Source organism: Muscardinus avellanarius (assembly GCF_963383645.1).
Source record: "Muscardinus avellanarius genome assembly, chromosome: 3".
NCBI classification, from domain to species: Eukaryota; Metazoa; Chordata; class Mammalia; order Rodentia; family Gliridae; genus Muscardinus; species Muscardinus avellanarius.
The window spans coordinates 79,341,633-79,352,089 of NC_137788.1; the positions used below are offsets into that span (position 1 = coordinate 79,341,633).

General features: G+C 38.2%; 1 protein-coding gene across 1 annotated transcript in view; it reads right to left on the bottom strand.

Moving 5' to 3' along the window:
- Positions 1-7,500, bottom strand: part of LOC308260144 (uncharacterized protein) — a gene marked incomplete at both ends in the record, with an annotated part of 34,343 nt that extends 26,843 nt beyond the window's left edge. The window contains 7 exons of the mRNA XM_080691465.1: positions 723-935; positions 2,022-2,302; positions 3,505-3,747; positions 4,090-4,286; positions 4,748-4,857; positions 5,646-5,773; positions 7,311-7,500. Of these exons, the coding sequence (XP_080547591.1) occupies positions 723-935; positions 2,022-2,302; positions 3,505-3,747; positions 4,090-4,286; positions 4,748-4,857; positions 5,646-5,773; positions 7,311-7,500 (1,362 nt within the window). The remainder of the gene's footprint in view (positions 1-722; positions 936-2,021; positions 2,303-3,504; positions 3,748-4,089; positions 4,287-4,747; positions 4,858-5,645; positions 5,774-7,310) is intronic.
- Between the last annotated feature and the right edge of the window lie 2,957 nt (positions 7,501-10,457).

A 10,457-nucleotide genomic window follows, 5' to 3' on the forward strand; every position in this document is an offset into this window, starting at 1 on the left:
TGGGCTAAGTATAGGCCTTTTGGTTTCTTTGTTGCCATGGGGCGAGAGTCATTTTGAAAATGAAGCTAACAGCCAAGAAAATGAAACAAAAAATAAAGTAGGGGTTTGGAAAGAAAAAAAGGAAGGGGAGAAATAGGCAACATTGTTTTTAATTCTCAAAATTATACATACTTGAAACAAATTAAACCTTTTTGATTTTGGTTTACATAAGCCGATCATTTTTATTTTCCTTAAATAAGTTTTGATTATTAGGATTCTGCCCTATGTAGCAAAAAAAAAAAAAGGTCCCTTTGTTACAATGAATATTTTGGACCATAAGAAATCTGGTGATTTTGGTGAGGGGTTATTTTAATCCCACAGCTATCGTTAGAGCAAAAATTCTGTGCTTGAACACCAACACCAGGCATATAATTTCCCCATACATGCTTATTTAAAAAAAAAAAAAAGAGTAACTCCTAGACAAGAACATAAACCTCATCTCTGAGCATAGATACCTTTTATTTTTTCCTTCTCTACTCAGTAATTTTATTAAATAGGGGCCCCAGCAACTTCCCATAACTTGCAGTTAGAACTAGGAAATGGTAATTAGCAATGCTATAAACATTTTTATTTTTTATTCCAAGGAGCATCTTTTTCATGCAGGAGGTACCCAGCCTGAACCTGAGAGAAGGGTCCATCGAGCCTTCTCTCCATTGAGCCATCAAAGAAAAAACTAAGGGTACCTGTATTCCTTTCCTGGGCTGCCGATAGTACTTTGCCTTCAGATTTTGTGTCTTCTGAAGGAAGAGATTATGGCCTCCTGGCTTAGCATAAGCCCCAAGCTTCACTTCTGTTTCCAGAGGACCAAAAATATCCTTAAGTAAAGCTGAGCAGCGCTCTGCAGAGGCTTCTTCATTCTGCTTACAAATATCATTCTGCTTTGCTTCTAGTAGGGTCTTCAAAGGGACAAAAACCCATGGAGATGTTAGCAACATCAGTATTTCTGGAAATTGTTTTTTTTAAAAGGATCTACATATTTTTTTCTAGAAATTTAAAGAAATAAAGGCAAGACCATATTCTTCCCAGAAAACCAGAGAAGTTGCAAGGATTATGCTCTATGAGAAATGACATTTACTTTAGGGTTGGAAATTTCCTAAAACTTGGTTTTCTTATTTTCTTCTGCTTTAGATATATTCTTATGACCACTGATCTCTAGCCTCATGCCTTAGTTTTCAATGTAGCCTATTGTTTAAAACTTTTTTGTTCCAGTGTGTTTTTTTTTTCACCTTTACTGAGAAGGTGGAATCAAATAATTTGCTGGAATGGTATCACCTTATTCTATTACTCCTGGATAAATCACATTAGCAATTGACAAATGGAAATTTTACCTGCTTCATTAATAGAAAATAAAATTAATGCTTTGCAATATAATTTTTAAAGAAATAAAGCCAGTTAAAGATTAATCCATTAGAGTAATATGTTAAAGGTGAGTTGTAGCCAGGCGTGGTGGCGCACGCTTGTAATCCCCTGGCTTTGGAGGCAGAGACAGGAGGATTTTGTAGGTTCGAAGCCAGCCTCACTGACTTAAGAGACCCTGTTTCAAAAAAAAAAAAGAAAAAAAAAAGGTCTGAGAGTGCTGAGAGTGTAGCCCAGAGGTAGAAGGGTTCCATTCCCAGTACCACCACCAAAGGTGAGTTGTATGCATATGTGAAAAGTTGGCCAACAAATATATGAGAAAATGTCCAACATCATCAGTAGTCATAAAAATGCCAATCATAACTACCCTGAGTTTTATCTTGTTCCAATTAGAATGCCAATCATCAAGAATATGTGAAAACTTCAGACTCTATAGAGTGCATAATATTTACATGTTTGTTGTTCATTTTCAGAAGTGATATCATGGAATAGAAGTCATTATCCATATTTTCTAGTTTAGTAGGAATTGCATCTTAAAATTAAGTCCTATTTTACCATTCATAGCAATATTTCTATTAACCCCAATGCTCAGGAACTTGAACTGGAACAACAACAAAAATAATTACTTCCAATTCTTTTTGAAAACTTTGGTCCTCATCGTTGAAAGAGTTCTTTGTGAAGATTTCTATGGCCTCTCTCTCACAGGTCCTGTGAAGGTCCAGCAGCCCCTGGAGGGTTTCTGTGGGCAGCTGTAACTTCTGGCCCATCAGTTTGTCATAGTGGGCCACAGCCTTCTGTATTGCGGCTGAGTTCTCTACCTTGCCCAAGGCCAGGACTGCATTCTCTATGCAAGGCAGACCTCCGCTGTTGATGGCATTGACGTAGGTCATCACCAGGCTCCCTAGACCTTTACAGAGGGAAGAGAAATCAGTATTACTTGCAGAAAAAGAGTCCACCATCTATGTCAAGCAACTCTGAGAACATGAACTTAACAAAGCATGGCTTCACATTTTTTAACATTCTGCTGGGCGTGGTGGTGAACACTTATAATCCCAGTACTTGGGAGGCTGAGACAGGAATATCGCAGGTTCAAAGCCAGCCTCAGCAGCTTAGTGAGGCTCTCAGCAACTTAGTGAGACCCTGTTTCCAAATAAAATATAAAATTGGTCTGGAGGTGTAGCATGGAGGTAGAAGGCCCCTGAGTTCCATCCCCAGTACCACAAAAAAAAATTTTTTTCAACATTCTGAACAGTAGTCAAGTAGTTCAGAAAGGTTCCCTTGATTAAGAAGCCAAGACTTTCCTTGTTTGGAAAAAGGAACAGCGCTCAAAGAGGTCAATAGGGAAATTTTCAACATTTATGTGGTTGTTCATATCTAATTCTCCTTCTCCTCTATGCAGAAATAAGATTATTACACAAAAGTCATACATATGTATTTCGTTGGAATGCTATAGCCCTTTGCCTGTTTATCTTCCCTCTCTTTCTCTTTTCCTCAGCTTTCCATTTTCTTCAGAGTTTGTTTTCTTTTACTTTATTAAGTTAAGCTGGTGAGATAATCTCTCCTGAAAATGGAAAAAATTAAACAATTTAGACTGGCTTTATTTTTTGTTGGAACTTACTTAGTTTTCTTCCCTGTTATTTGCAATTAACTTTTCTTTATAATGTAGCAATTATTTTCAAAGTTCTAAAACATAGAGTTCTTAGGAAAAACTAGACCAAGAAACCTGCTGAGATATCTTTTAGGGTTCTAAGCATTTGGGGCCTTTGTCTAACCTTTGTATCAAACAAGTTCCATTTCTACAGGGAACACATGTGCCTTGATCATCTTGTGCTTATCAAAAGCTGTAACACGTAAAGAGAATTCAGTATGTTTGTTGAAGAAATGCTGCCGTCCCTGTGAGTGAGTCTAGTTCAACAGTAGAACACTGATGGGTAAAACATCTTTAACTCCTCTTACCTTCATTTTGTTCTTATTGCATGTAACTGTAAAAAGATGGTGCATATGATTTTCATGGTGCTAATTGTGATGCATTTGTCAACATTGACACTACAAGAAGACTCTTACGTGTCTCTTAAACTTTTAGAGGAAAATTCTTCAAAAGGTACTCACGAGATCCATTGACCTTGATGCCTCCTGGAAAAATCTTGACCCGGGAATGACTAAAGATGTAGGAACCAAATTCTGCCACTTGCTGCACAAATTCAGGGCTTAGCTCATCATCTTGCAGTGTCTCCAGCTGGGAAAGTTTCTTTTTATGAGTGGGCGAGTCAAATATAAAGCACTTCCTTTTTGGAAAGAACTTCTGTATACACAGGCGGGGCAAATTAAAATTTTGAATTTTTGGACCACTACCTGGAGAAGGAAACATGGAAGTTATTTTGTCTAGAATTTAAATTCACTTTAATCTATTTGCCTCAGTAAGTGTCTTTTCATCTGGTGTTATTCAATGTAGTGTATCATTATAGCCTTAAGCAACGAATAAAAGGTGACTAAGAAAGGAAAGGAGGAAAAGGAAATATATTTGTTCCAAGAACAGGGACCTTGTAATTCATTCTAAGTTAATAATATTCATTGTTGATTTTGTTAGAAAGCCAGATGGGTATATATTGAAAACTATACATTTGACCAAATACACAAAATAAATAATTTACAGGGCTACTTTTCTTTCTCTTCCCCAAACTAAAGCCCTGTTACCTTGTTTTGTCTTCAGTGAATTCTCCAAGTATTCATCTGCTGTCATGAGCTCTCCATCTATTTCCAAGTCTAGGTAGAAATCTCTCAGCGTCCACACTAAGTCTGGGAAGAAGCTCACAACATCATTAGCATCTTCAACACCATCAAGGTCAGCAGAGTTTCTTGCTCTGAGCAGATCTGTCAGTTCTGTCACATTGCTGAGATACAATTAAGAAACATTTGCAAATACAGGGCAGCACTTAAGCTCATATTTTATTGTATATCTTTATCCTTCTTCCTTTCTTTTAAAACTAGGGATTGAACCTAGAGTCATTCTGCCTTCATGCTACACTCAGATCTTTTTATTTTTTATTTTGGAAAAAGGTCTCACTAAGTGGCTGAGGCTGATTCTTCTGTCTCAGCCTCCCAAGTCCTGAGATTTCAGGCTATGTACCATCAAGCCCAACTCCTAAACTTTATTTTATACTTTCTCAAAATTTTATTTCCCCTTTGATATTTAGCCAAACCATTTCTATGTCAGTAAATATGAGGGCTCTTTTCTTTGTATTTTCAATGTTTATCCTATTTTCATTTTTGTGATCCACAGGGCCTTGTAGACGTGTAGCCACTTAACAGAGTTCTCTGAGCACAAAAGTTCTCCTGGACCACAAAAGGATACTGAAGTAGGTCGATTGCCCCCTGGTCAATTTTGCTCATGGTATTGTACACAAAGATGCTGCTCAGTAGGATTGCCAAAGCAAAGATCTGAGTATCATTCTTATCATCAACCTAGAAATCAGAATAAACATAAGTCATGTCTCATGGCATTCTATTATGAGCAATAATTAAACATAAGATCCTGACCTACAGACAGTAAGCAAGACAAAGGTGAGTATAGGACAGGTGAACTTTGCATAGTCTTATCATTGATAATTTTATATTGATCCATGCATTGTTAACTCACCAGTGTCTCTTAGAACTACTGTTGGATATTTGTGAACTGAACACAGTTAATGGAGTAGATAGAATATTTAAAGTGAGGGCTGTCCAGAATCAGGAACAAAATTGGCCTATATGCACAATACTTACATCTATTTTATTGAGCAACTATTATCCACAAGGCAGCTCGTATTACTGATCTCATCAAGACAATGCTATGATATTAGCTATTAATTTCTATCCACATCACAGACATGAAGAAACTGAAGCTAACTTATGGCCTTCCATTTTTTAATTTTGATAAATCCAAAGTAAAAAAATAACAAAAATATAAAACTATGTTTGTTCAAGAGAAAGTTTTGTTTATGTGCAAGAATCAGTTCATCCAACCTAAAAGAACAAATTGTGTACATCTCTTCACAGGTCTGAGTTTAGTGACTTCACTTGTGTAGCTTAAAATAGGTATATGATGAGAACATTTAGGAAATGATCAAGTGGTACAAAGCAAGGTGTTTTTCCCAGTAAACACCAGCATAGAGTTAGAAAAGGTCCACATGTCTACTGTTCAAATAGTAAGTTAGAGTACTCAGAGGTGAGAAGGTTAATTGAAAAAAAAAAAAAAAGCCCTCCTTCTTTACCTTCTCTACATCTCCCAGGCCTTCAGTGTCAAGCAAAACTAAGGTGTGGCCTGGCTTCTCAGGATGGGGCATGCACCACATCCATATTCCCTTGGTGTGAGACCGCACTGTGGATCCAACAGAAAAGCCTGAAAAAGAAGGTGCCGAGGTCGTAATAGAAGAAGGGCTCTGGAGATGGGGTACTTGATCATTAGGTAAGAATTTATGGAAAGCAAAACAAGGAGACAGCAGAAAACACAAGTACTGAACTGAGTTATAATATAGAAGTGGGAAAACAATGCCAAATACTATAGGTTGTAGATTTTATGATTCTTTAATCATAGCATCATGCTACAAAAATTTTTATACTTTACACATATCACAATTATTTCATTTATGTCTTTCATAAGGGGAACATATTACGTTTTTCTTAGTGAGACATTAAGTCCAAGAGAAGAAAAAAAGGTAATACCTCAGGATGGAGAGGACAGAGAGCTGTCCTTTATGTCACAAAGATAAAAAGCCTTAGCTGTGGCCCAAACATTGGCTTTTTTTTTGGGGGGGGGTACCCGGGTCTGGGGGTGTAACCCAGAGGCATTTGACCTCCAAGCTACACCCCCTGCCCAATTTTTTATTCTTTATTTTGAAACAGGGTCTCACTGAGTTGCAGAGGGCCTCACTAAGTAGCTGAGGCTGTCCTCGAACCGAGATCCTCCAGTCTCAGCCTCCCAAATGCTGAGATTACAAGCGTGTGCCACCACACCCAGCAGGTTTTTTGTTTTGTTTTTTTTTTGTTTGTTTTGTTTTGTTTTTGGTGGTACTAGGGGTGGAACCCAAAGGCTTTCTACCTCCGGGCTATACTCTCAGACCTATTTTTTTTATATTTTATTTGGAAACAGGGTCTCACTAAGTTACTGAGAGCCTCACTAAGTAGCTGAGGCTGGCTTTGAACCTGCACAATCCTCCTGTCTCAGCCTCCCAAGTGCAGGGATTACAAGCGTGCACCACCACACCCAGCGGCTTTTTATTTGAATTTATTATTATTAGTGCATTGTGAGCATACATCAAAGTTCTGAATGATACTGGTATTGATAAATTTGTGTATGTACATCATTTTCATTGTAGTGTTTTTTTCATTGAGTCTCCCTCCCCTCACCCACCTCTCACCTATAGGTCCTGTCCATCATGCTCCTAGGATTTCTCTTCCTTTCTCTAGAGTCCTTCCTATATACCAGTTCCTCTCTAGATTCCACATATGAAAGAAAACATCTGACCTTTTGCTCTTTGTAACTGACTAATCTCACTTAGGATAATATTCTCCAGTTCCGTTCATTTCCCTGCAAATGATATAATTTTGTTCTTCATTATGGTTGAGTAGAATTCCATTATGTGTATATCCCTTAATTTTGTAATCCATCCAGCTATTGATGGAAACCTAGTCTGGTTCCAAAATTAGGCTATTGTGAACTGTGCTGCTATAAACATAGATATGTCTGCATTACTTTGATAGTCTGGTTTCAGTTCCTTTGGGTAGATACCCAGGAGTGGTATAGCTGGGTCATATGGAACCAAACATTGACTTTTAATGTTCCGCCCACCTTGAACTTTCTCACTTTCCCCCACTCAGCTGGATGCTGACATTGTGGGTGGACACAGAGGTCACAAAGCTTTTCTGATGGCACTCACCTTTTTTCTTCCCAGACAGCTTGTTCATCAGGTAGGATTTGCCCGTGCGGTACAGGCCCACCATTGACACAACCACCAGTGGCTGTGTGATGGACGATAGGATCTCCAGGGCTTCCTGGTTGACCACCAGCTGCTCTTCAGTGTTCTCAATGAGGCACAAGGGTTCAAGCATGTGGACTTCTGAGGTCATGTCAAAGTTGTTACTTTGTCTGCCAGGGATGTGGTGGGCTGGGCTGATTTAAGCAGAAAAAGCCATTTTTCCTAGTGAACCTGCAAACATACTACTCTACAGCTTGTCCTAAGTTTCTGAAGAAATGAAAAGATAAAAACAAGCAGCAAAGATAGGCCTCGGGCCCTCACAGCCCCGCTGCTGCCTCCCCTGCTGGCCCTTACATATGCAGTGGATATAGAGAAACCCATTTCCTGAGTCTAATCTTCTGGAACTTTGAGTCTGAATCATTCCACTGGCTTTGGATTACAGTCGTCTCTTAGTTTTTAAGCTCTTAAAGCCCCTAGATTGATTCCTTATGACTTCGTTATATGAAAACATTTATTGCTTTTCTTTTATTTATTCTAACCCAATTCCAATGCAACACTGACATTTTACTCGCAGAATTCTGATTACGAGGACTTCTAGAGTGTTGTAGATGATGATCTACAACAGTTAACTAGAAAAACAAAAGACACACAAGCAAAATCTGCAAATAGATATTGGCTTACAAACTCTTAGGCTTTGGGACAATGTTACTAATGAGGGAGATAATTAATTTGAGGTTTGTACTTTCTCGTGAATAACATTAGCACTGTGCATCTGTATTAATAATAGTATTGATATGTAGTCCCCAAACAGTATCTGGATAACATCTTCACTGCTTTTAGCAGAGTCCAATCTCTAAAACTTTTTCATGTAGTTAATGTATTCAAACCACACGCATGATTGTTGCTCTGCCATTCGGAACTCAGCCAGTGATGTGCACCCTGGGAAGTGTTCTCTCTAACTCTGCTGGAGTCCCATAACTTTTGTAAATGAAAACAATGTAAGAATGGATTAAAATTCATATAAAATAAATGTATACTTTGGCTTTGTAATAAGGCAGAACTGAAGTCTACTCCCAGCACTGTAACAAGCCAACTGCATCTAACTACTAGCCACTGGCATTTCACACCACACTAAGCCTATTTCCTAAAAAAAAAAAAAAAAGGAAGAAAACAAGTATAAATCTATGTCAGTATACCTGCCACCTTTAAAAAAAAAAGAGAAAGGTTTCTAGCTGGCATTGGTGGCCCACGCTTGTAATCCTAGTACTTGAGAGGCTGAGACAGGAGGATCGCAGGTTCTTGGCCAACCTTAGCTACTTAGTGAGGCCCCCCCCACAACTTAATGAGATCCTGTTTCAAATAAAAATAAAAATAGGGCTGAGGTGTAGCTCAGAGGTAGAATAATGCCCCTGGTTCAATCATCACCAGTCCCAGAAAGAGAGAGAGACAGAGAGAGAGAGAGAGAGAGAGAGAGAGAGAGAGAGAGAGAGAGAGAGAGAGAGCGCACAATGCCAAGAAATATAAGAGAAAATACTCAGAAGTGCTGGTGTTGGAGTTTCTAGAAGAAACTATCTCTCTTTTTCATCTGTGTGATTCCAGCTTAGGTCTTATATATTGTTGTTTGCTTTTCCTTTGTTTTGTGTTGTTTTTGGCTTGAGTTTTGTGAAACAGAAAAGACATATTAAGGAGAAAATAGAAACCTAACAATCATAATAGGCATGAAGCATGTGACATCATAAAAATTCAAATGAAGGGAGAATTCCAGAAATGAATGAAATTGCCAGACAGTAGTGAGGGGTCCAGGTGGGCAAGTGTTGATATAAGTGGTTCCTAACAATTGAAGCAACAGATTTGTCAAAACAGAATCCAGCACAGAAAGGGTTAACAATTGAGTAGGTGCCAAGCAAAAAAAAGTCAGAATCATTTCTAAAGGAAGCCATCTACCTTCAAAATACAAGCCTATGGCTAAAAAACATAATTACTGTTTTCATGAAACCTCTTCATTGTTCACGCCAAGTTTCAATTTTTTCTCTCTTCCTTTTTGGTTCTATTGTCCTTAACAATGTTAGAAAACTATTTACATTGTATCTCATTCATTGCTCTTTTAATGAAAATATTACAATAAAAGTTCTTGAAATCTTTGGGCTGCAGTTTAAATAAGCCTAATCAGGTTATAGTAAATAGGAAGATAACTTAAGTGGCAATTTTGAACTGCAATCGATCATGAAATGGCAAAGAAAGGAAAACAGTATTACAGCATTTCATCTTCTCAGCTCAGTCTCCACTCATGCTTGCATCTAATTCAGCACGAAACAAATGTAGCAGACACAGAATAAATTCTGCTGCCTGTAACACCACAATTTAGTCTTTACCTTGCCTGATATGTAGTACATCAGGCTAATTTGCATCCTCTCCTGGATATAATACAGTAAAAACCACTTGAACCTAGTAAATCTCTTCCCATCCTTGCCCTGATCTTACCTTAACTGAAAAATCAGGAGCAGAAATCCTTCAGAGCTTATAAGAAAGCTGCTTTGAAGAGAAGTTGACAAGGGTTGTCCCTTTATTTAACTGTGATAGGTTCTGATAAACTTTTCTACACAATTTTGGGGATTTCCTTTCTCCCCCAGCTCCCGCCTCCCTGCAGATCATTTAAATGTGAAATACAAGAACACCCAAAAGCAGAAAGGGCTTTGCCACTTCTCTACAGGAAACCGAAACCAAAAGAACAAATTCAGTGAGTACGCAGTTACAAAGAGAATTTTTTGGGCATTGCTTCTGGAAAGTTTGGGTGTATCTGGCCTGATTTCTCAAAAAATGCAGAGAGCTTTAGATGTTTTGCAATTTTTTTTCTAATGTATATTTTTATCTAGCTTGAAGTATGATGACATCTTGTTTGGAAGCATTGTGTGGGGTGGTGACAGGGAATACTGGGGATTAAATCCAGAGGCACTCTTCTTTCAGGCTACACCCACAGTCTATTTCTGTTGTTGTTGTTATCATTTTTTATTTTAAAACAGGCTCTCACTAGGTTTCAGAGTGTCATGCTAAGTCCCCAGTACTGGGATTACAGATGCCTGAGGGTTGGAAGCACATACCTTTTTTTTT